Source organism: Sphaerodactylus townsendi, linkage group LG09, assembly GCF_021028975.2.
Source record: "Sphaerodactylus townsendi isolate TG3544 linkage group LG09, MPM_Stown_v2.3, whole genome shotgun sequence".
NCBI lineage: Eukaryota > Metazoa > Chordata > Lepidosauria > Squamata > Sphaerodactylidae > Sphaerodactylus > Sphaerodactylus townsendi.
This window is the reverse complement of record NC_059433.1, coordinates 44,312,067-44,337,347: the sequence shown is the minus strand read 5'-3', so window position 1 is coordinate 44,337,347 and position 25,281 is coordinate 44,312,067. Positions and strand designations below refer to the sequence as shown.

At 40.2% G+C, this 25,281-nt stretch overlaps 1 protein-coding gene across 3 annotated transcripts in view; it reads left to right on the top strand.

Annotated features, from left to right (window-relative positions):
* SMCHD1 (structural maintenance of chromosomes flexible hinge domain containing 1) overlaps positions 1-25,281 on the top strand; it is a 97,253-nt gene that overhangs the window by 52,791 nt on the left and 19,181 nt on the right. For 2 of the 3 annotated variants that reach the window (XM_048507561.1, XM_048507562.1), the window contains exons 27-41: positions 1,325-1,413; positions 2,366-2,484; positions 5,068-5,235; positions 5,558-5,683; positions 8,564-8,643; positions 11,323-11,480; positions 12,172-12,281; positions 13,385-13,446; positions 14,689-14,776; positions 17,847-17,978; positions 20,405-20,557; positions 21,713-21,839; positions 22,026-22,145; positions 22,852-22,937; positions 24,982-25,104. In XM_048507561.1, coding sequence (XP_048363518.1) covers positions 1,325-1,413; positions 2,366-2,484; positions 5,068-5,235; positions 5,558-5,683; positions 8,564-8,643; positions 11,323-11,480; positions 12,172-12,281; positions 13,385-13,446; positions 14,689-14,776; positions 17,847-17,978; positions 20,405-20,557; positions 21,713-21,839; positions 22,026-22,145; positions 22,852-22,937; positions 24,982-25,104 — 1,741 coding nt within the window. The remainder of the gene's footprint in view (positions 1-1,324; positions 1,414-2,365; positions 2,485-5,067; positions 5,236-5,557; positions 5,684-8,563; positions 8,644-11,322; positions 11,481-12,171; positions 12,282-13,384; positions 13,447-14,688; positions 14,777-17,846; positions 17,979-20,404; positions 20,558-21,712; positions 21,840-22,025; positions 22,146-22,851; positions 22,938-24,981; positions 25,105-25,281) is intronic. The other variant, XM_048507563.1, reaches the window with a different exon arrangement.

Genomic DNA, 25,281 nt, shown 5'->3' with positions numbered 1-25,281 from the left:
GAGGGGAGCTTTTTTCAGCTCAAAAAATGTGCTGAAAAAGTAGACTTATACGCAAGTATATAAGGGTATACTGCAAGACCATATGGGTTGATCTTGCTTCAGTAGAAAATTATGAGAGGAGAACTGTGGCCTCTATGGATAGCTTCCTCAAGCTTCAGTTGTCTGTGTTGCATCCCACATTGTCCCTGAGGGGAGCGAAGAAATGTCTTCTGCAAATTTAGATCTGCTTGAGGATCTTTTAACCCAGTCTATTGTTGATATACATTATAAACTGTACAAACATTAACAACACTCAAGTTAGCAGTGGTGGGCAAGCGGAGCGGGGGCAGGTTGCTCCCAGGCAACAGGTCGGTGGTATGAGGGCCAATGCTGAACCCAGGGAGACGCTCCTCGGTCAGCAGTGGGACACAAACATCGATATCGTTCAAGTAAACAATGACTGTAGCCGGCAAGCGGAACAGGAGCAAGTAACTACCAGGCAGCGAGTCGGTGGTGTGAGAGCCGACGTTGAACCCAGGGAGACGCTTCCCGGCAGGCAGTAAACTATAAATTTTAACAACATTCGAGTACATAATGCCTGCGGTGGACAAACAGAGGGGGTGCAAATGGCTTCTGAGATATCCAACATACCAGCTGGCAAAGAACTAAGCAGTGGAGGCAGGTGGCAGAAGCAGGCTGGTCTGTGGGGGGAGGGCAATGGCCTTTTCAATCTGGGCTTTGCACCATTGTTCTTTTTGTGTCGTTTTAGTTAGTAATTTATAGGAGTGTAGGTTAGGGGTAGTTAGTTTCCTCCTTAGTATATTATCAGAGAGTGTAAGTTAGATAGGTGTAGCCAGCTCTTTTGGAGGAAATTGGGTAGTATTTTTAGGTTATTTTCTTTACGGCAGTTATAGTGTTGTGTAGAGTAGTTTGTAGCTCTATTGTTAATGTATTGTTATAGTGTTAATGTATTGCTGCATATTGCTAATATAATGTTACTGTGCTGCGATATTGATTATTGTTGCTGTATTGTTAATATATTGGTAAAGTGCTGCTTTATTGTAACTGGCTAACACTAGGTTTGATGTGTTAAGTCGCCATCTGAAACTTTGTTCTACAGTTTTATGTATGTTATTTTACAAGTTTGTATTCTATTTAATGTATACTGTTATATTATGTTGTTCGCCGCCCTAAGCCCTACGGGGAGGAGCGGGGTATAAATTTAAAAATGAATGAATGAATATACAAACTGCACAAAGTAGTCAGTATAAAAACATCCATCAGGATTCACATATACTAAATAGTTTTTGATATATACAATAATCAGTGATCATTTATGTCTTAGGCCACTTCCTGATGAGCCAAAGCATATTAAATGCAAACTAAATGGATCAAACATAATACAAATGGGTGAAAAGCTGCAAGCTGAAATTGGCAAGTACCTATACTTTTCAATGTTTTCACTCTACTACGCCATTCCTACAGATATGCATAGCTGTGATGGCATTGTAGCAGGACCGTGCTCAGCAAGTGTGACAGACTACAGTCCATTGAATTACTCATCAGTGTCTGTGACCTTACAGACTTCAAATAGTTGTATGATGGCAGATAGATGTCACAATATGCTGTAGGTGAATCATCTCGAATCATGCATCCTGTCCAATTCTGTGCAGAGTTTATCAGAGTCCACAACTTTTTGTTGTCTCAAATCCTGTTGTTGAAGTCTGATTTAGCTTTTTTATAAAAATTACTTAACGTTTTGTTTCTATTTTATTTGCATTGGTGTTCATAGAAGATGTGCAAACCAACCCTCAGGACATTCACTCAAAATAAGTCCTGTTCCTTGGGAACAAGTTCTTTCTTGAGAAAGACTTGAGAGCCATTGTAGAATAATAGTTCAGAGTGGAGGTCTCAAATCTGGATAATCCAGTTTGATTCCCCACTCCTCTACATGAAGCCTACTGGGTGACCTTGTTTCCTCAGAACACTCTCACAAGGTATCAGTTGTGGCAAGGGGAAGGGAAGGTAATTGTAAGCTGCTTTGAGACTCCTTAAAAGTAGAGAAAACCAGGGTTTAAAAACCCATTCTTCTTCATTCTGCTTTGCTCAATAAAACTTGCTTTTGAGGAAGTATGCTTAGGAATGCAGTTTTTAACCATTAGCATGAAGTGAGATCAGTATGGGTACTTGTGTAACACAGGAGACTTACAACTCTCTACATTCCTCATATATATGGTAAGCTAAGTAGGTTTAATTTTTCTTTCTTTATTAATTAGTTTTCTGGAGCTGGTTCCTTCAAAGGGATCCATACAGTGAAAACTAATCAAATGATATTATGCAAAGGAATAGTTTGTTTAATATAAAGTTTTCATCTCCTTTTTTAAAGAGATAATGATAATAGATCAGCATGGAAACCAAATTCAAAACCTGACATCATCTTCTTTGAATTCTTTGGGAATTTCTGGGAATGATTTGGATAAGACCGATTTGATAACTACTTGGCAGGTAATTCTTAATAATCCACATATATGAAATGTATATCCATAAAGCAGCATTCTCTTATACCTGGAAGGAGAAGGGAGCAAGTTTTGTCATATTTCACCTCAGTCCAACAGCATTCATATACGCAGGCAGAGGAAGTCACTTGGGATTGGTGGTTAATGAGGTGTTTGAAGGTCTGCTTCCACATGGTGTTTTCTGTGTGTTTCTTTTTTTTTTTTGTAATTGGATTTGCAATTGAGATCTGTTCTTGGAACATTTTGCCTGTATGGAAGGTTTCATGATCTGGTTGAAATATTCGCCCTACACTGTCAGTTCAGTTAATGTTGTGTAGATAGCATTTCTCCTTCTATGGCTGAACATTTATATCCATGGGTGCTGCATGGCATGGGCAATGCTATCATATTTGCACAATCATAGAACTGAAATGTTATTCATCCTTCTCCTTACTTGTTGCTCCCAGGGGTCCCAACAATGGGGAGTTTGCTAATCTTGTTCCATGTTATGTTAGCTAATCTTGTCCCATAAAATAATTAAGCCCTATTTGCAATGGAACATAATAATTATTATCATCATCATTATTTTATGAAATCATAGCTGCCAGATCTTCAGCCAGTGTTGTCCTTCATACACATCGGGTTTTTCCAAGAACCGAGGATGTAGTATATGTATACCATAGTATATGTACAGATCTAAGCAATATGCCCACATAAATGGTTCAAATGCCATGCAACGTTTTTTAATGTGGGTACTCATTGTGCCAATAATGACTAGGTTGGGTTGGGTTGGTGACAGTGGTGGTATCCAAAAATTTTAGTAACAGGTTCCCATGGTGGTGGGATTCAAACAGTGGCATAGCGCCAATGGGGCTGGGTGGGGCACGATGGGGGCGTGGCCGGGCATTCCAGGGGCGGGGCATTAATAAATTCTCTGTTACTATAAAAAAACTCTTACTGTAAAAAAAGTTCCTAATTTTCAGCTGGTATCTTTCTGTCCATAATTTAAACTCATTATAGAAAGTCCTATCATCTACTGCCAACAGAAACAACTACTTCTCCTCTAATTGACTGTCTGTCAAATACTTAATACTTTCAAATACTTAATTTTGTTTCTAGAAATCAAAAGAAGGATACTTTCCTTAAACAAGGAACTTCACCATATTTCTAAAACATGTTTTTAAAAGAGCCCAACAGGGAGAATTATCCCGTTTTCTACCTTTGCTAACCAGCCACATAGGAAACAACAGGACTTTATGCCAACTGTGAAATCATGAGTGGTCACTACAGTTTAGTGAAGATTCACCATCCCCACTGTTTTGTTAACTATATTCTGAAGGGCTAATACATTCAATACTCAAAATAATTTGCACTTTAGATTAAGACAAATTCATTAAAACACGGATCCGATGGACCATTCCTACTGCATAGGCATATTCAAGAGCTAGATATCAAGACTACTGCCAGGATACACAGGTCATGACTTTTTAAAAAATTGAGTAAGCATTAGTAGTTAGTACCTTTAACCTTTCACTTATACAAAATGCTTTGTAATCCTTTAGCCCCATAAATACCTAAAATCAGTCATTAACACTCCCTTTTTATTCCTGGGTGACCTTGGGCTAGTCCGGGGGTAGGGAACCTGCGGCTCTCCAGATGTTCAGGAACTACAATTCCCATCAGCCTCTGTCAGCATGGCCAATTGGCCATGCTGGTAGGGGCTGATGGGAATTGTAGTTCCTGAACATCTGGAGAGCCGCAGGTTCCCTACCCCTGGGCTAGTCACAGCTTTCATCCCCACCCACCTCACAGGGTGTTTGTTGTGAGGGGGGAAGGGCAAGGAGATTGTAAGCCCCCTTGAGTCTCCTGCAGGAGAGAAAAGGGGGATATAAATGCAAACTCTTCTTGTTCTTGTTTAAAGTAAAAAATAAACCAGAACATCATCCATTGTGAACTAGAATTCGCAATCCATACTGTATATTCTGCAAATATTTCACATTAATTAATCCAGGATTAGAGACACAGATTAGCATAACATTCTCACATACAGGAATACAGAGCTTTTAAGTGGCCAAGCATCATGGTAAATCACAATTTATCATAAAATGAACAGAGTGCCAAAATAAACAGCCTGCCAAGCAAGTAAAGAGTCCCCTGGACCCAACAGTAGTTAAAGGGTCCCTCCTCTTACTAGCCGGCAAGCTCCGGGCTATGAGAAAGAAGAAGAGAGGGGGAAGTGAGGGCGTGGAGACCGAAAAGTGGACCCAATTAGTAACCCCCTCTCGGCGCACACAAATAATTAGTAACCCACTCTCGGGAACTGGTGAGAACCTGCTGGATCCCACCTCTGGTCGGTGATGTCAGGTTTGAAGGAAAAAAATGGAAAACATGGTAAAATACCAAGGCTTGAGAAGGGAAGTCAAACGATGATGATGATGATGATTGTTGTTGTTGTCATGGACCAGCAGAATAAAACATACATTAAAAGAGCGGTAATGAAACATGTAAATTTTACCCTTGCCCTTACCATCAAATAACTTTCTCAATGTAACGTTGGTAAGATCAAAATTATGTTTGTGCTTTTTCTTTATAGGCAGATTCGCAAACGTTCTGTATTAAAGGCATCAGATTTAAACCAGGCCATCCTGGAACCAAAGAACTGTGTTTTGCTTGGCATGAATTTTCTCACTTCTTGAGATTAAATGTGATTCCAGGACCTCCATCAAAATTGATTCTTATGGATTGGACGAACTTAGAGGAAGTAAATAAGCTTCATGTGGTTGGAGAGTTCTGTGTAAAAGTTCTGTGTTGGGGAGGGTATGAATTGTGGGGGGTTTATTAATAACTGTATAATAAAAGTATCTTATTATAAATAATAAAAGTATTTTATTTAACATAGTTACATAAAGAGGATATAAAGAAGAGATGTAATATGCATGAAAGTAATTTTGGATTACAGAATACAAAAATAGTTTTCATAACTAGTTTTTCCTCAGTCAATGTATGATGGAAAAGTTAGTGAGTATTGTGCATTGACAGCTGTCATTTTTATAGTCTTTAATAGTGATTTCTGACTGTTCCAGTCTATGTTAGTGATTAACGGCAAGGAGCTGCCTAAATCTATTACAGTCCAGCTTTGTGATCAGTGGGATAACCCAACTCCTAAACCAAACGTCAAAATAAGCCTTGTAAAGTCAAGCATCATAAAGGTAAATTTTTATGAGTTATTACCCAACACTACATTTCCTTTTTAAAACAACCTTCTGAATAGTGTCTATTTAGACTATACTATCATTCAAGGTATCTAATATATATAATGTATTTTTAAAAAATTTATTGCAGTAAAAGTAAACAGGAGATGAAATAAATGAGTAAAAAGTATTAGCAATTTATTCAATGTTCAGGATTAAAATTCAGCTGTTGTCTTATATGTATCTCTTGCTGGGTTTTTTCTGCACCAGATTTATGTGGGACTATATAGTAACTAGCAGCCAAATAATAAAAGAACAAATAATCGACCCAAATAATAAAAGAATAGTTGGAAGCCTGTGGTCTTCAGTTTACTTATGCTACTTTGAAATGGGTTTTTTTGGATTTATATCCCCCCCTTTCTCTCCTGCAGGAGGCTCAAAGGGACTTACAATCTCCTTGCCCTTTCCCCCGCACAACAAACACCCTGTGAGGTTGGTGGGGCTGAGAGAGCTCCAAAAAGCTGTGACTAGCCCAAGGTCACCCAGCTGGCGTGTGTGGGAGTGCACAGGCTAATCTGAATTCCCCAGATAAGCCTCCACAGCTCAGGCAGCAGAGCGGGGAATCAAACCCGGTTCCTCCAGATTAGAATGCACCTGCTCTTAACCACTACGCCACTGCTGTTCCTTTGGTAACTAAAGGACATTTTTAGCTGGACAAAAGTGGACCAAAAAAAAGTTTTGATTGATTGTAAGTTTTATTACATAGCTTCTCTTGATACCAGGGCTGCCCTTGTAGAGACCATGTTGTGCTATCAAATTTTCCCGTGGGGAAAAATGGTGTGGGTCATTGGCTCCTTGCCAGATGAGCACAAGGCACTTGCCAAGGAGACTCATCTGGAAGGGATTTGTCTTGGCAAGCAGCAAATTACTGCCGGAAGCACATTATTTGCCTCTGTGTATCCCTAGCTTCTGCTTGTGGCCTTTCATAGGCGCTTGGCTATGATTGTCAATCTTAGCCAGTGACACAAAAAAATTGTATCAAGGACCTGTCATTTGATGGCATCCATCTGTTCAGTGAACAAACAAACCATATTCTCCACAAACTGTGGAAGGAGACATCCATCTAAAACTATTTGGGTATTATGCCCCCATCCCAACCTATCAAGCAGAGGTATTTCCTCTGTCACTTTTTTTTACAGCTGCCAATACAAACTGCCTTATTCCTTTACCTCACAGCAAAATCAAAACCATCCTGCCTTCCAGCAATACCAATCTAGACAATTCACTCCTTATCAGAAGAGAAAAAAGCCTAGGAAATCTCCTCCTATGAATTAGTCCAGACAAAAGTTCTACCTCCTGACTAGCCACTGGTTTCTTTTTGGATAGGCTGTTCCAGTCTGTTTAATTCTGGGAAACTATAACCAATGACACTTGGGTCTTAGAAATATTGAAAGTATGGAACTTTCTTCATTCCAGTGTTTTCTGAGTCCTGGTATGTCTCATGTCATCCACCCTGCTATCTAAAGGGGCAGTTAGGGAAGTGTCCTCAGCCCAAGGTTTTAAGGGTTGTTCTCCCACTATTTCCTGATTGATAAGATGTTGGGAGGAAAATGCCCCATTCTGGACTTTCGTATACTTAACAAGCACTTGCGTATTCACAAGTTCCGCAGGTTATCTCTTGACCAATGTGTTACCGCTAGTAATCTCTTGGTCATGGTTTGCTGTACTTGATCTCACAGATGCTTATTTTCTAGTCTCCATACAAATGTCCAGCTATAGGTAGCTGAGACTGAGGTGTGGAAACTCTGATTACAAGTATACAGTCCCCAGAATTTTTATTAAATGTATAGCGGTCATAATGGTCTTTTTCACAGACATTGATTGTGTGATTTTTCTGTACTTGGACAGCTGGCTCCTAATGCCCTTGTCTAAGTTCATGTTGAAGGAGCAGATCTCCTTCACGGTTTGCACTCTGCAGCAGTTGGGACTCATGATTAATCATGAGAAGTGTTCTCTCATCCCATCTCAATGTGTCGAGCAAGTTTGGATTCTGCCCATCACCGAGCATTCCTTGTGGCCTGTAGGGCAGCTGCCATCAGGGTTATGGTCCACAGATATAACTCTAACTGATTTCAAACCATGCTATCTATCCAAAAACTATTGGACTTAATGCCATTTTCCACAGCTGTGGTAGTTCACATCCATTTGTTTATATGACCAATTCAACACTATTTGGTGGACATCGACTCCCACAAGAAGACTTCAGTGGGCAAAACAGTTCTATAGGCATTGTTCAGTCAGAAAGCCTCACGCCTGCCGCCAAAGCATTTGAGCTTGCTTCCTAATGTGGGGTTGCACAGAATATCCATGAAGATAAAATACAATTTTGCACTTACTTGTGTAACTGTAGTCCATTGAGTGGGTTTCTGTGCAGACACATATCCCTCCTTACTACTTTGCCATGGGATGCTATTTTTACCACGCTGCAACTGGCTTTTCCAAAATCTTTGTCAAGCCATTTTGCCATCAGGAGAATTGACGGAAGAGCACTCCTCCCCCTCCTGTCACATGACCATTTGTGAGGGAATCTTCTCACCCAAGAAGAGGGGGAGTGAGTGCTCTCCAGAGCTACAGAGCAGACAGAAAGCTTAAAAAATCTTTCCAAGGCAGGCCTGTACAAGCACAGTCCCAATGTGTGTCTGCACAGAAACCCACTTGATGAACTACAGTTGCACAGGTAAGTACAACGCTGTATTTTCTTTCCCTGAATAAGTTGCATGATAGAGTGAAATTTGTATCTGTTATATCTGTGTGCATTTGAGATGCGTGGTCATTTTTTATGGTGAAAACAAAACATAAGTGTTTCTCTGTTATTAAGTGGAAAAACCTTTTTTTTAGGTCACTCCTTCAAATCAGCTGTATAAAACAGATGAAAATGGTAGAGCCCATTTGGGAGTTCTTAACATCCATGCTCCTAGGTAAGTGATTAAAAGCACTGAATATCACCAGATTCAGAGGTGGGATCCAACCAGTTCTCACCACTTCTCTAGAAGTGGTTACTAATTTTTTCTGAGTGCCGAGAAGGGGTTACTAAAGCAACCTCTCTGCCCAATAGGGACTGGAGGTGCGTGTGTGCGACGATGCCACTGTTTGAATCCCACCACCATTGGAACCTGTTATTAAAATTTTTGGATCCCACCACTGACCAGATGCCCTCACATCTATTAGAGTGGGCTGGATCCAAGGATGCTTTTTTTGAAGCTTCTAATATGTGAATGCTCAGGCATGTAATAGTATTTTATTTTAAGCCATTGATTAAAAAAGTATCTTCCTTCTCCCTTTATTTTTTGGCCATTGATTGTCCTGTTCAGAGTTTACAAAGGTCAAAAGGAAGGGGCAGGTGAGTCTGACTGAGAAAATATGTAACTGCTTGGGACAAGTTGGTATAATTACATATGGATATTGTCACCAAAAAGACTTGTATTGATGTCTATCTTCCCAGATTTGATTCTGTGTAAGCACTCTGGCTCCTATTGGCACACTAATGTTTTCTCACAGGCTGCATCAGCTAGCACACACTGACATACAGCACTGTACAGAGGGGGAGACCAGATAGTTACAAATGCTATAGTTACCAATAGACACCACGTTCTGTGCCATCTTAACAAATATCTGCTGCAAGCAGTAATATGACTGCCAGACTAATGTCAAACCAGATAAAGTTGCAAGCAGTCAGTGATGGGGATAGATAAGATATCTCTCAGCATCTGTGATTTTATTTAAAAAAAATAGGTACACTGTGGTCCTGAGCTGATGTTAGTCTTGGTAGAGCAAAAATACAAGCAACTTTTTGCTTATTGGTCAAGACAAGAGGTGTGGGGATTGGAGCATCTAATTTTTATCTAAAGATGGAGTGTGGGAGATACTTAACCCAACTTAATATATGCTTTATGTTGCTGCACTTCACTACTTCATGAGTCTGTCCCTATCTTCTCCTTGCCCCTGTATATGTTTTTCCTTTATATGATCCAGGCTGAGAGGGAAAGGGCCTGACTGCAGTGTAATAAATCTGGGTTAAGCTGTTCTCGGTTAACGTGCTCCACTTAAAAACTGATCAATCTTTTCATGCCCTGTTTTACATATGAGTGTGTGGATTCATACAGAAGGATTCCTTTATTATATGTTATTTGAATCCATTGTGTCCCAGGAGGTATGGGGGGTGTTAATTGTTGTCTTGGGACTGCTGTGGAATTCCTATTCTATTAAATGCCAGGAGCCTCCCACCTGCTTGAATTTTTGCATTTGCTTGTGTGACAGATGGAATCTCTTGAGAATTTTATCCCCATTAGTCACAAAAACAAGTAACATCCCTTGTTTCTATGAAAAGTTTTATTAACTTCCGATACTGGTCTCCATAGTTTTTTTGTACTCAGTATTTTCAATGTTGCCAAAATATTAACTTGACCTTTAGATGATAGATGAACTCTTCATGGGAAGCTGTTTTTTCTGGCCATCTTCTCAGTTTGGACTGTTGGCTCTCTTTCTCCTATATTTACTTTCTCTGACTCTTTGCTGTCTTACCCAGTATTAGATATTAACCAGCTGTTTGGAATCTTCGTGGGGAAGAGTATGTAACAGAGGGCGATATGATAGTTACATCTGATAGATCTAACTTAGGAAAATGTTTTGTCAGAGTAGTTCATATTTGTATACCCTAACCAAGCACTCAAAAATTTGCACTGATTTTTTTCTTATAACCCTGAAGACTATACTTAAGAACTTCCATTCTGTGCAGTCATAAGAACAACTACTGCATATACCCGTGACAGAAACTGTAGCTTGAACATCCTTGTTATCTGTTCTACCCATGCCTCACTGGGATATTTCATATACTAGTGGCTTTCAGGCATGGGCTTGAACACAGAAGTAGGTTAAGTTTTTCACAGATATGGGTAGAGGAGAAACAGGAGGAGTGGGAGGAGGAGATGCTGGTAGGCCTGGTGACAAATATAGGTTTGCCTCTGCATTATCTAGAAAACTACCATGAATTGTGACCATTTAGTTTTCCTTGGTAATGCTAGATGTTTATAGATATTAAAAGTGAAATGTAAAATATTGACTTGTTCTTATGTAAGTTTCTTGCGTTTTGTGGTGGGGAAAACAGTATAGATATATTTTGCAAGGGGGTTTCAAAAAATCAAGTAGGTTTCATAGTGGGTCTCACAAAGTTTGTGAACCCCTAGTATATGTGATATTTTGTCTGTGCTTTTAAATGATTTTACTGTTAGAACTTTCATGTGTTATAGATTGTTTTGTGGATGATTTTGAGAGGCAGTAGATAAATACCTAAATTAAATAAATATTAGGCCTTTTGTGGTGGGGTTTCTTTGGATTTGGTAGAATCACAATTTCCTATTGAAAAGGAAGAAATTATAAAGACCTCATTTTTTAAGGTATTACAAATTCTCAAAGAATAGGCCCCATTTATTTCAGTTGGACAGGTTTTTGGTAAAGTTGTCTTAGGATAGTACCATATGTCAAACTGTTGAAGAATGTTTTTCTTTCCGGTGTAAAAATATAATGGAAAAGCTGCTATTTAGAGATGTTGAAACATTTTGGATGAAGTATTGGCGCTTAACTATTATGGTTTATTTCAGGGGAGAGCACACATTGCAGCTTAAAGCAACATATAACATGACTATGTTAGATTGTCCAGTAATTAAGCTAAACGTTCTGCCTGACCCGAGTAAACCTGTACACTTGAATGTCAAGTATGATAATAAAGATGCCTTTGTAGCCGGAAGCTCCTTTCCTGGTGAGTAGTTATTTGTGCTTTGTTGATCCAGCCACAGTTAAGGATTTATCCTGGGTGGCCGGCGGGGTGGGGGGTGGGGAGTTCCTTCACTGGACAATTGGAGTGCCATTCATCATGCCCTTTAACTCTTATTTGTAGAGAAAATTTTGTTGATCAATTCTCAAGACAAGATGCACATGTTGTTTCAAAAATGGGGGACTTTACAGCCCTTTGGCTTAACTGGGTGCTTAGAATTGCACTGTTAGATCTCCAGCATTACAAATATTGTAAAGGGATCATGCAGCCCCTTCCACTGTGCCAAACTTCCAGATATATAGCAAACCGCTCATCAGAATGATAGGTTAGCTTGAGACACATCTTTTCCCTTCTGCCCTACTGTGAGCTCTCCCCTAATACTTCCGTTGGTTACAGAGTAAATCTATTTCCTGCAGTGGCTCAAGGAACCTGAGAAAGCTGCTCTTTGCCCCCTCTTAATGTCTGGAAAGAAGCAGGGCAATTTGTTGTGGGGAAAAATGGGGAGCACTCTTTTAAGTGCTTTGCAGAGCTGTTCCACATTGGGCCTGTGAATGTGCAGTACCCCTGTATGCAGAACAGTGTGACTGCACTAGATGCATTAACAAATATAAGTTACAGATAATTGCCAGCATGTTCTTTGAAATATAGGAAATCTTTTCCTCTATGTTGCCTACAGATTTCATGATCAGTGTTATTTCTGAAGATGGTAACATTATTAAGAATATAAATCCTGGAAGAATTTCTATGAAAATATGGGAAGAGGACAGTAGTGAAACCCGGTCGAATGTGAGTAACAGGAAACTTTTGTATGATAGAAAATGGTGTAAATGGTTTACTGGTGACTGGCACGTCATTGCTGCTTGGAGTCCACAGGGCAGTTTTTTTCATAGAGTAAGCTCACTACACAGGACTGGATTATTCTTCCATATGTGATGGCATATATCCAGAATGAAAGATATGCAATAATATGGTATATCACAATTGCAGCTGCAAAGAGCATTCAGTGGTTGACTCTTCAAACAGAGGTCTTTCAAGGGTCACACATCATGGATGCTGGCAGGCAAAGCACAGGCAACCTTTAAGCATCGTTTCATGATCCACAATGGAGAGACACTGTTCTATATAGCATTTTTTTTTCAAATTAATTTGGTTTCTATTTGTGAAGCTTTGTTATGTCATCCTTAATATGTAACTAGTAGGCAAAAACGATCCATAGACCCCATATGTCCCAACTCGGCCTCTGCGCTCTGCAGAGGCCAACTTACTGGTGGCCCCCGGCCCCTCTATGATGCGGCTGGCCTCCACGCGGGCCAGGACCTTTACAGCACTGGCCCCGGCCTGGTGGAACACCCTTCCTCCAGCTGTCCGGGCCCTGCGGGACCTGGGTGAGTTCCGCAGGGCCTGTAAGACTGTGTTGTTCCACCGGGCCTTTGGAGTGTCCAGCTGCTGACATGGTGCCCCCTTACTGCCCTGCCCCTAGGGCAGTTACATCAGGGTCCCCTCATATTGAGGGGTCCTGCCATCCCCCCCCATGGGGGTAGGTTTTAAATTGGGGTCGGACGCCTTTTATTATGTATTATGGTTTTTTGCTGTTTTATGAGTTTTAAGCTATTTTATGGGATGGAGCCTATGTGTTTATATTTGTACGACCGCTCCTGTTGATGTTGTAGTGAATGTTGTTCACCGCCCGGAGCCCTTCGGGGATCGGGCGGTATACAAATTAAATAAATAATAATAATAATAATAATAATAATAAAAAGTGGTGAACCACTTGTAGCTATCATTTGAAGCACTTTGGTACCTCCGCAACCCTGTTTTGATGTACAGCTTGCCTGTTACAGTTTCAAAGTCAAAAATATTTAAAACATTTATGTTTGTCTTTTTTTTAGGTTACAACATTTGGCTGCACCCAAGCTAAGGAGGATAAGGATGACGGCTTTTTTTACTTCAGGTATTCAACTGGATTCTCATCTGGGTTCTTTTGATTCCAATGTGATTTAAAATGTGTCATTCTTAGAGGGGAGAAAACCAACATATAGGCCGCAGGGGTGGCCAACCTATGGCACTCCAGATGTTCATGGACTACAATTCCCAACTGGCCATGCTGGCAGGGGCTGATGGGAATTGCAGTCCATGAACATCTGGAGTGCCATAGGTTGACCACCCCTGATATAGGGTGTACAAAATGCTATTTCTGAAGATGATTTTTGGCATCTGATTATGAATGTCTGTGCAAACAGAAGTTTGGTTTTTTTCCCCCACAAATCAGGATTCTAAGCCAAAATTAAACCTTAATAGAATCCTGGCTGGGGGTAAAGAAGCAAACTCCAGTTTGTTCAGATTCTCTCAATTAGATGCCACACCAAACTGGAATTAGATTAAAGATTAAAACAGAAACTCTTTATTTTTGTGTGCAACATGCACAGACGTAGAAAGAAAGCAAGCAAGCAAGCAAGCAAGCAAGCAAGCATGGGAGCACATCTAGTAGCTTGGTTCACATACATCATAATAAACAGAAATACGGCTGTACTAATTGGATATGTTACTTTATTAAAATGTCACATACAAAACATTAAGTTAGGTGGCGCAGACATTTCTACTGCATTTAGAATGTATGATGATGAGTATATTTAGCAAAGAAAAGTATTGTTTGAAGCACATGTTTTTTATTTTCTGGGGTGTTGTGGGGTTTCTGGGCTTTATGGCCATATTCCAGTAGTACTTTCTCCTGATGTGTCACCTGCATCTGTGGTTGGCATCTTCAGATGCCGGCCACAGATGCAGGTGACACGTCAGGAGAAAATGCTACTGGAACACGGCCCTACAACCCGGAAACCCCACAACACCCCAGTGATTCCGACCATGAAAGCCTCCGACAGTACATTTTCTTTCTTTTTTGCCTCTGATATATGCCTACCTATGGTGGGGTTTTCTAGAGATGTTCAGAGGGATTTCCTGCTGCATGCCTCCCCATCACAACCCTGGCATTCCTCGGGGGTTAGCTTCTGAGATCTGATGAGATCAGCCTAACCTGGGCTAACCTGGTTCTAACATACGCATGGCTGCCTTTAATCAGATGATGCAATAAACTTAATTATAGAGAGGCTGGTTTATGGGGAAACATAAAATGCTTCATTTAACAACCAAGAGAATAAGACTTTTTTCCTCACTAAATTTCATTGTTTCAATTTAGGAACCAAAACGTTCCCGAAAAAGTGGGCTCGTACAGCATCCAGTTTGCTTTTGCCATTGACAAAGTGAACATCCTTAGCAGCGAACAGGTTTGCTTTTGAAATAATATGTAAGAACATAAGAACATAAGAACATAAGAACAAGCCAGCTGGATCAGACCAAAGTCCATCTAGTCCAGCTCTCTGCTACTCGCAGTGGCCCACCAGGTGCCTTTGGGAGCTCACATGTGTATAAAAAACATGTGTATAAAAACATGTAAGAGTAATTTTCATTTATGTGATAGTATGTGATAGTACCACTTTTGGCCAATCCATAAGCATATGTTGATGATGACTTCGAAAATAACCCGCTCAAGCTATTCTCTTCCAGTTGTGTTATGTTGTGGCTCCCTGCTTATGTCATTGCTTCCTGTTCAGAAATAAAGATGGAGGAGCAAAAGCCAACACACAGTACAGGCCAACAGAGTAGGAATGACAGTTTGTATGTCAGAGAACAAGAGGATGTTATGCTACCAAGAGCCAGGTGTGTCACCACATGTTGATCAAAAAATCTGTGGAAGAAGAGCACACAAGGCTATGGTGTATTTTTCTGCAAACCCATAGGAAACAGCAAGTTTGCAGAAAAATATGAAAACTTATAAAAATTGACCACCACCCCCCTCCATAAAAATATGATTTTGCAAATGCATGGAATATTATTGTGGGTCAGAGGAGAACTTGGAGTGACATTTTAAGTTGCTGTAGCAACAGGAAGAGGGAAATAAAGAAGGAGAAACTGCAGGAGCTATAAGAGGAGAGAGGAAGCTGTCTGTTCAGTTTTTACCTGACTAGCAGAGCAGTGTTAGAAGGTCAACAAACTGTTCACTTAAACTGATGGGTCCAAGAGTACTGATTCCTCCTTATACGGTTCAAGAAAGCCACGTTTTCTCTTCCTGCTTCTCAGTAGAAGTTACTTAGGCCCAGTGGTGGGATCCAAAAATTTTAATAACAGGTTCCAATGGTGGTGGGATTCAAACAGTGGCGCCGCTGCACACATGTACCTCCAATCCCTATTGGGAAGGGAGGTTGCTTTAGTAACCCCTTCTCGGCAAAATTAGTAACCACTTCTAGAGAAGTGGTGAGAACTAGTTGGATCCCACCTCTGCTTAGGCCTCATGAAGAAGCATTTAAAGGTAAAGGAATTCATACTGACTGTATCCCATCCATCCCTCTCTGCTCTATGGCAGTTGCTATTGTGGCAGATTTGCATGACATCAACTGCAGAGTTGACTGTGAATGTGGGAAATGCATACTGGTTGGTTGCAGCAGAGCAGGTTGAAGCTGAATCCATCGAAGACGGAGATCCTCTGGCTGGGCCACCGGTGTGGGAGGGGGCCAAATTGGCACCGGCCTCCTCCGCCCGTAGCCTGGGGGTCCACCTGGATTCATCTCTTTCAATGGAGACCCAGGTGGCCCATGTAACCCGGGTTGTGTTTTTCCATCTGCGTCAGGCCCGGCGGCTGGCCCCCTACCTCTCCCAAGCGGACCTAGCCACTGTGATCCATGCAATGGTCACCTCCAGGTTAGACTATTGTAACTCACTCTACGCAGGCCTGCTCTTGCGTCTGATTCGGAAGTTGAAACTGGTCCAGAATGCGGCTGCTCACTGGTGGTGCCGCTAGAGATCACATTTTGCCAGTGTTGCGTCGTCTGCATTGGCTCCCAGTTGATCATCTTCAAGGTGTTGGTTCTAACCTTTAAGACCTTACGCGGTCTGGGACCCTCGTACCTTCGGGACCGTCTGACCCCGCGTGTCCCAGTTCGGCCTCTGCGTTCGGCAGAGGCCAATCTTCTGGTAGTCCCTGGCCCCTCAATGATGCGGCTGGCCTCCACTAGGGCCAGGGCTTTTACAGCCCTGGCCCCTGCCTGGTGGAACGCTCTTCCTCCAACTGTCTGGGCCCTGTGGGATCTTGGAGAGTTCCGCAGGGCCTGTAAGACTGAGCTGATGGCACCTCTTCCTCCCTTTTTATCATCTGTGGCCCTTTTCCATCTTGGGCCTTCTGTTCCCTCTTAAGAGAGGTGTTTTAGATGACCGGACGCTATATTTTTACATTTATATTTTACTGTATTTTGTATGCTGTATTTTAAATGGTTTTAATTCGATGCTTAGAGCCCTTATTTTATCTTATATTGTATTTAATTTATTGAGAGGGCTCCTTTTGCTTATTTATGTTATATTGAAATGTTGTGCACCGCCCAGAGCCCTCCGGGGGTGGGCGGTATAAATTTCAAAATAATAATAATAATAATAATAATAATAATAATAATAATAATAATAATAATAATAATAATAATAATAATAATAATAATAATTACAACACATTTCCCATTCCTTGTGAAATTTCCATGTGCAGGATTAAATAGGGAAAGGTAAAAATGTTGACGTGCTTAAATGTGAATTGGGCCCATTGGTTTTTATGAGTGAGAATATATGTTTCTACTTTCAACGTCCCCCATGATGCAGTGGCTAAAAACTGGTAACACTCTAGTTCAGGGGTAGGGAACCTGCGGCTCTCCAGATGTTCAGGAACTACAATTCCCATCAGCCTCTGTCAGCATGGCCAATTGGCCATGCTGGTAGGGGCTGATGGGAATTGTAGTTCCTGAACATCTGGAGAGCCGCAGGTTCCCTACCCCTGCTCTAGTTGCATTCCAAAGGACAGCAGCTGATGCTTCACTGTGCCTACCAATGTGCCATTGTACCTTTCCTTCTAGGAAAGAGATGTAAGCGATACTACATATTTTTACATCAGATATCTTGCTTATTATCTGGCATTAAAATGCTGAAATAAATAATAGAACAAATCTAAAAATTGATATGAATGGCCTGAATCATACACATTCTTGAAGAACCTTTCACAGTTTTGTGTGGTTGGAGCTACCTGTGAGAATTGTATAGAAACTGTCCAGTCCATGCAGTTGTCAGTTGTATATGCTACCACCAGGAAAGCAAGCACCATCACAAGAAAGTGTGCAAACTGGGCCCTAGTGTGGTACATTGAAGGCTGTGCTTTAGTTTTTATCTGAGTGAAAAGGCCAGGTTGCTTCTGCTTCATTACTGTTGATCACCATTAAGTTTAGAAATGAAGTCTACATGTTTATGGTGTGTTTTTTTCTCAAGATTGTAGTTGAAGTGGTGCCTAATGAACCAGTGAAGTTGATGCCAGCATCTCTGCCACATACTCCTGCAGTCTCTAATGCAGCTTCTGTTGGCAGTCGGACCCTTGTCAAGGACTTGAGCTTCATTATAATGGTAATTAGGATTGAATTTATATTCTAATCATTTAAGTCATGGTACTGTAAAAACTTATTGGTGTTAGGTTTACTGTTTTCTTTCACACCAGTTACTTCCTTTTCATGATAAATGAAGACTCACAAATAGGCTACTCCACTTATACGTTCATCCATAAAAGTAGCATTAGGCCTTTAAGTTATTCTCTTTGAACACTGTCATTAAATCCTAAAATGAAAGGCCATCCTTTTAGGGGGGAAAATGCTATTGCTATGATCCATAATTACCCTGTGACTAACAAAGGAAATCTCAAAAATGTTCATATTAGAATACATATGGTTGTTGTGGATATCCAGTCGTGAAAGCCTTCAACAATACATAAAATAAATATGCTTCAATTTTCCAAATGTCCAGAAAGTCTTAAAGAGACAACTGAGATTCTGTATTGTTTAGATTACAGGCTATTGCAAATTTTTTATCATGTTTGATATATCATGTCTACCAACTAACTGAAAATGCTGTTTAAGTCAGTCTCACTTATTAATTATTAGTTAAGTCAGTCTCCTACTTATTAATGCTCCTACTTAGAAATTCAAATTGTAGCAGTTTTTAATTGAAGTAATCCTGCATAATGTAATAGTTCAATAAGATGCAACATTTGTAGATCAGTATCTGGGAGAAAATGTGTGCCAGATTAATGTAATTCTCAAGGAAATATATGCAAAAAGATGAGTAAGAAGATGTGCTAAAAATCAAAATTAATGCTTTGAGTTAATTGAAGTTAATATTAGAAAAGAAAAAAATATTTTTTTCAACTGATACCTTTCCAGATTTTATGAATTTGTATTTGAACTGCCCTGAACTAAAACAGCCATTTCATTTTCGCTCTTCTGTGAATTCCCACATTCGGACTACATCTAATGCAGGCCAGCAATGGTGACATTACAAGCTTCCAACACTAGAGGGTGCTCTTACAGCCATTGCCTCATGCACATTCCCTCTCAACGGTCACCTGACCAATGGTTGCCACCCTCTCCCTCAGTTCCTTCTGCATGACGGAGAGAGGTTGTAGAAGAACTTCATATTCAGTTTGTTGCTTGATCCCACCACTCCTTGTTTAGGCAATGGTTTGTGGGTCAATAATCATAACACAGCATGGACTGTTTAAGAAAGGTACCCAGTGTGAGGTGAAAATTAGCAGATCACCTTATGTTTGTTATGTTTTAGTGAAGAACACAGTGTTTCCATGTGTGACATTTGTCAGCAGTTTACCTCTAAAGCATGGGCAGATAGGACTTCAAAACTAAAGGCAGCCCTGTATGAGAAAACACTGTTGACTATGAGCTTACCAGCAAAAAAATCATCCAATGGAGTGTCTGGAAAGTCAGGCAGAGTGAGGAGGAACTGCACCTAGGGCACACACGCTCCCTGTGCCCCTGCCTAGGGCACACATGCTCTCTGTGCCCCTGCCACCGTGGTGCCTGACACCACCATGCCCTGGAACGCCCCACCACACCCCCGGAACGCCCCGGCCATGCCCCCCACCCCATGGGCGCTATGCCACTGCTCTACCTACCACCTGATAAGAAGGTAACTTGTTAGAATTCCAATGTGGGGATGCACAGAAAACCGAAGATGAAGACAGGGTAGCACTCATCTGTGTCTGATGTTCATTAAGGTCTTCTGTGCAGGCACACATTCTCTTCCTCTTGCCCTGCTACAAGTTTGAGTTAAGGTCTTGTGGCAGCTCAGGTGGAACTGAGGGAGAGGGCAGCAGCCATTGATCAAGTGACCATTGAGAGGAAACGTGCATGAGGCAATGGCCAAAAGTATGAAGCTTGCAGTCTCACATTTGCTGTCCTGCATTATAAGCAGTCCCAATTTGTGCCTGCACAGAAGACATCAATGAACATCAAAGAACATCAGTTACAGGAAAGTGCAACCCTGTCTTCCCCCAATCTTCCTTCTCAAAAATTGTGCAACCAATTGCTAAACTGGATTTTGTATTCAGAATTTCAAAGAGCATTTTGTGAAATCTACTCTTGTACGTTCCCAAAGACATGTGTGTCTTTTGTGCCATCAAATAGCTTTCAACTCATGGTGATCCTATGAACATATGTCCTCCAAAACAATCTATCATTAACAGCCTTTCTCAGGTCTTGCAAACTGAGGGCCATGACTTCTTTATCGAGCCTCTCCATCTCATGGTGGGTCTTCCTCCTTGAATTATTGTATTTTCCAGTATCTCTTGTCTTCTCATAATGAGGCCAAAGTATGATAGCCTCATTTTAGTCATTTTAGCTCTTAGGGTAAAATGTTTTATCGGTAGTTGTTTTAGCTTTCAGGCTTGATTTGAAAAAAATATGTAAATATGCCATATTCAGTCTTAAAATATATTATGAACAAGAATCATTTTAAATATTCAATTTTGGTATTTTTAATTTAAGGATGAATACAAAAACAATAGTGGGAATGACTTAGATGGAAAAATCATGGTCAAAATTAAAAGTTCCACTGGGAAAGATGGAGACATTCCACTGTTTCAGGGTAAAACTAGTACAGTTGAGTTTCCATTTCACAAAGGAATTGCTGAAATTGAGGTGAGTCTTCCATAAAGGGATACTAATCAGTTTCAGTCTCCAAGATTGCTAATCTGAGGTATTTAAAAAATCATTGGTAGCGTATCTTGTTTACACGTGTATCACTTCCCATTTTTTTGCACTGTTATAGATTTTCCTGCATTTGTTTAGAATAACTTTACCATTTGAAAAGAAGCAAATGTGGACATTGTTTTATTTATTTGTTTGTTTGTTCAAGCATGCATGCCTACATACCCATATTTCTTTGTCCATAAAAGTTCCCAGAACAGCTTATAGAAAATGCCAAAATTCATCCAATTTATTTAATTTAACAAATCAAAAAGCAAACTGGAGGGGAAAAAAAGATATCCTAGGCTGGGCTACAAAGGCACAGGCTGCAAGCCAAAAGCTAAAAGCCTTTGTCTTTTCTCCTTCAATTTGTGTCTCTGGTGACACTCAGGCTAAGTAACTGCAAGCAGAGAAGAAACAAACAAAGCTTAGATAGCAGCAGCTGCTACTGCTAGTGAACTGACAGGATCTTTCCTACTTCTTCCCTTGCCAACTTCTATTCATTGCAATGGAATGTCTCTCAATGATTTCTTTGGTACTTAAAATGTACAAACGCTGGTCAGCTTCTGCTGAGTATTTGCAAACTTGCAATATTTGAATTAGTGTTTCAAATTAGAATTGCCTCTTCTCTCACTTAAGATTACCACTGATCACTTGGAATCAGCTGTCTCTTTCTGTGATAACAGCAGTAATTTAAACTCCACCTTGGGAGCTGAATGCTATTTTACTATATTTTCACTTGGGTTACATCGGTGTTGTTTCATGGTATTTTTCAATAAAAATTGATGTGGTATAACAACATTTTGTCTAGAGCATGTGCAGTGCACACATTTGTCTAAATTCTGTTTTAATGTATTTATAGAAGAGACAGTGAAAATGGGGTGTTCGGAAAATGAAGCTGCTCTTTTATTCCTTGAAATGAGATATATGAGAATAATATGATAAATTTATAGCAAGAAGTGTTTTAACATGTTTAAAATTGTTCTATTACTAAAACCAGCATTTTTATTGAATGAAGCACTGCAAAATACTTTTTGCTACAAGTGTGTTTTGATAAGCATTACTAAACATTTGATAATATGATATATACATTTTTGTGTTTTTCAGGCTCTTGTACTGGCAGAAAATAGCCCAGGGAGACATAGTACTAAATATATTCTTGTGTTTGAGCCAATCATACCAACTTTGGAAAGAAACTTGGAACCTTACTGCCTTCCATTTATGTTTTACAATGGTTAGCTTTGTTCTGTATGCTATATTTCTATCTATTAAAATTCTATTTTCCACCATAATCTTTTTTAAGTAATTTTTTCTTACCATCTTTTATTAAACTGCCATTGCATCATTTTATTTTGTGTATTGTGATATTTAGGGGAAATACTAAAGACTTCAGTGAACTAAAATATATTGATTTCTCTAGATTTTAAGACACAACAGCAGATGGCGACACTTACAAAACAGAGAGACAATCTAGTTCAATCAGTAAGCATCTACAGAAGTATGCTTGATACCTCTAATAAGCTACTGTCTGAAATAAAATGTAAGTCATGTAAGAATATTACTGTTCACCGTTCTCATACTTGAAATTAATGTTCATGTCTTCCCTGCAGTGTCTATGTATTGTTTATGTGCTCAACCTTTCAGTAGTACTGAAATGTAGTTTTAGAATACCAAAAAGTCACATAGGTCAGAAGAGTGCAATAAAAAGAGCAGTTGTGCAAAATCCTCTGTTTTCATAACAGGGAGAGGATGATTTTGCCCAGTCGCTCCTCCTCACTGTAGCCACACACACTCAACCCAACTCATTAAGTTTTTTTTCCACCTTGATCCCATGACTAAGATTCATGTCCCGGGAGAAGTGCATCTACCTGTCTTCTGCTGACAGTTTTCTGGATACAAGCTAGTGTTCTGTCAGCCAGTTCTGTTACTACAGCTGAAAAAAAGTGTTTTGTTTCAAATACATAGGCAGCTATTAGCTCATGGCCTGGTAATTTCATGGTGACCTTTCTCTGTGTTATACACCAGTATACCAAATCACATAGAAAAATTAAGCAGAGTGACTTGACCCCAGAATCATTTAATGATTCTTCACTGAGTGCATGAATTGTTACCATAGACATTATTTTTGTTTGATCTGAGATATAAGTAATTACTTGACACTGGCTTCGTCAGGTAATAAATGTTCTATGTGAACTAATCCTCAACCCATCCTTAACTCATTTCCACTGATTTATATATAATTTCAGGTCGGGTTCAGGAAGCAAAAATGAAAGAGGCCCACCTGAAGGCTGAACTGAAAAAACAACAGATTGATCTACCTGAGACGAATGTTGTATGGCTGCTTGCTTTCTTAATGATCAGATATAAAGATATTCTATTCAGTTATACCAAATATCTAAATGATGTAACTTTTTAAAAAGCTTGCATTCCTTTACTGGATAGGTACTCTTAACAAATATGGAAGAAGAGATTGAAATAATAGCCCTGTTCCTGGTGAACCCCTCTTTTCCCAAAGTGCAGAAGCCGTGTTACCTTATTCCATTCCATCTTCTTTCTTTTTCAATTCCACGCTGCAGAAGGGCAGGATAGACTCCCCTTTCCATATGGAGACTGGCTTATAGGAATTGCAGTGCAAGAGAGTTATTTTGAAATTGAAGCTGATGACAATTTTCTTGTCCAGTGCAGGATCTTGCCAAATATCACTACAAATTGCAGAATAAAATATTTTGTAGTAACTTGTTTGAGGGATTTGTATCCACCCTTTTTACATTGGGAATGGCTTGCAAAAAAGTGCAAAATCTAGATAATGTATCTCAGTCAAAGTTGGAGACAAAGAGCCCCATCCCAGTGGAAGGTGGAGCAGGCTTCTGCTGGCAGAAATGCTCTTCCTGGGGCACTTACCCTGGTGGATTGGTTAAAACCACCAGTGTGTGGCTGCCGCTGGCTATCCCCAGCACTGGGATGCAACACAAGACACTGCACCAGCACCCCAGCACTCATGCCACTGCTGCTGCATCAGGGATGGTCCGGGGGCATGGCCGGGGGAGGAGCTGACATTAGTAGACTTCCTCCCAGCCATTTGCCCAGTTTACACCAGCAGTAGGTAATCCAGTCATGTAAGTCCATTTAGCCCCACAGAAGCTTCTCGGCAGCAGGGGAGGCTGTTCCCCCCCCCCCCAAGCCTTCCTGTGCCACCAGGAAGCATCTCAGAGAGCAACAGAGCAGCACACATGCACTGCCACCTGCTTCGCTGCTTGGATGGGCCTGCCCACAAGTAGCAGGAGTTGATCAGCGTGGTCACTTGCACACAATAGGTTTGCCATGAGATGCAACTATAGCACAGTTACATGTGGAGCAGGAAGGAGAATACCCTCAGTTTAAACATACCAGAACATGCCTGTCTAGGATTCCAATAATTAGCCATTTGCTAATGCCTAGTAACTTTCAGATTCTTGTGTTAATTAGAAATGAACAGTGCTGTGAAGCCACCACTAATCTACATTGATGCTGTCTAGAAAAAAAATTATATTCATAATGGAAAAATCACAAGCTTCCAGATATTTGGGAGTGCCTGAATTCATTTTGCTATTTATAACTTTAACATTCTTTAATGTAACAACTGTTACACAAATAAAATAGGGGGTTGCCTTTTTTCCTTTTCTTTTTTCAGCTTTTGCAAATTAGTTTTATTTTGCTGGTTGAATTTGTTTTCCACTGTACAAAGTGGATATCTTTCATTTTCTTTGTTGCCTTGATTATCTCAATTTTTTGAGGCTAGAGCGAGCCATTTAGGGCACTTTTGCGCATGCAGAATAATGCACTTTCAATTCCCTTTCAATGCACTTTGCAGCTGGATTTTACTGTGCGAAATAGCAAAATCCACTTGCAAAACAATTGTGGAAGTGGGTTGAAAGTGCATTATTCTTCATGTTCGAAAGTGCCCTTAGAGCAGTATAATTGAAAATGGAACATATTCTAAATTTCACTGCAGTAGTTATAGAGAGGAAATTGTAGTGGTTCCATTTCCTGCCTTTTAAGACAAGGTGGAACAAGACTTTGCTTGAGCATCTAATTAGACTCTTTAGAACAAGACCTTTTTTTTAAAAAAGCAACTATAACCAAACGAGTACTTGTAATACTAGTGAATGACAGGGTTGCTAGTAAATGATAGGAAATACCTGGTGATGGTGGGGTTTGGGGAAAGGCAGGACCTCAATGTGGTATAGTTCCATAGAAACCACCTTCCAAAGTAACCATTTTCTCCAAGTGAACTGATCTCTATCTCCAGTCACTCAGTTGTAATTTCAGGAGATATATCCAGCCTGGTGGATGGCAACCATAGTAAAGTATATTCTGTTTCTGACTTAATTCTTCAGCTGCAGCATGTTGACTCACTTCTGAGACAGAAGAAATCTGAGCAGGAAGAAATAAAAAGACAACCTAGAAGAACATGTGGAATTGCCCACTATAATAAAGGCAGCCAAGATGTTTTAGGCAAGGTAAACATATCCCTAACTCTGTACAGAACAGTTAATATTCCTGCCTATCTCAGCCTGTGACAACAGAGTGTATTTATGAGTATTCACAAATGTTCTTTGTAGTGTTGTGTTACTTACTTTTGGAAAATTTGAGAACTAACTTCTCTCACCCCCATCACAGGGTAAATTAAAAAAATG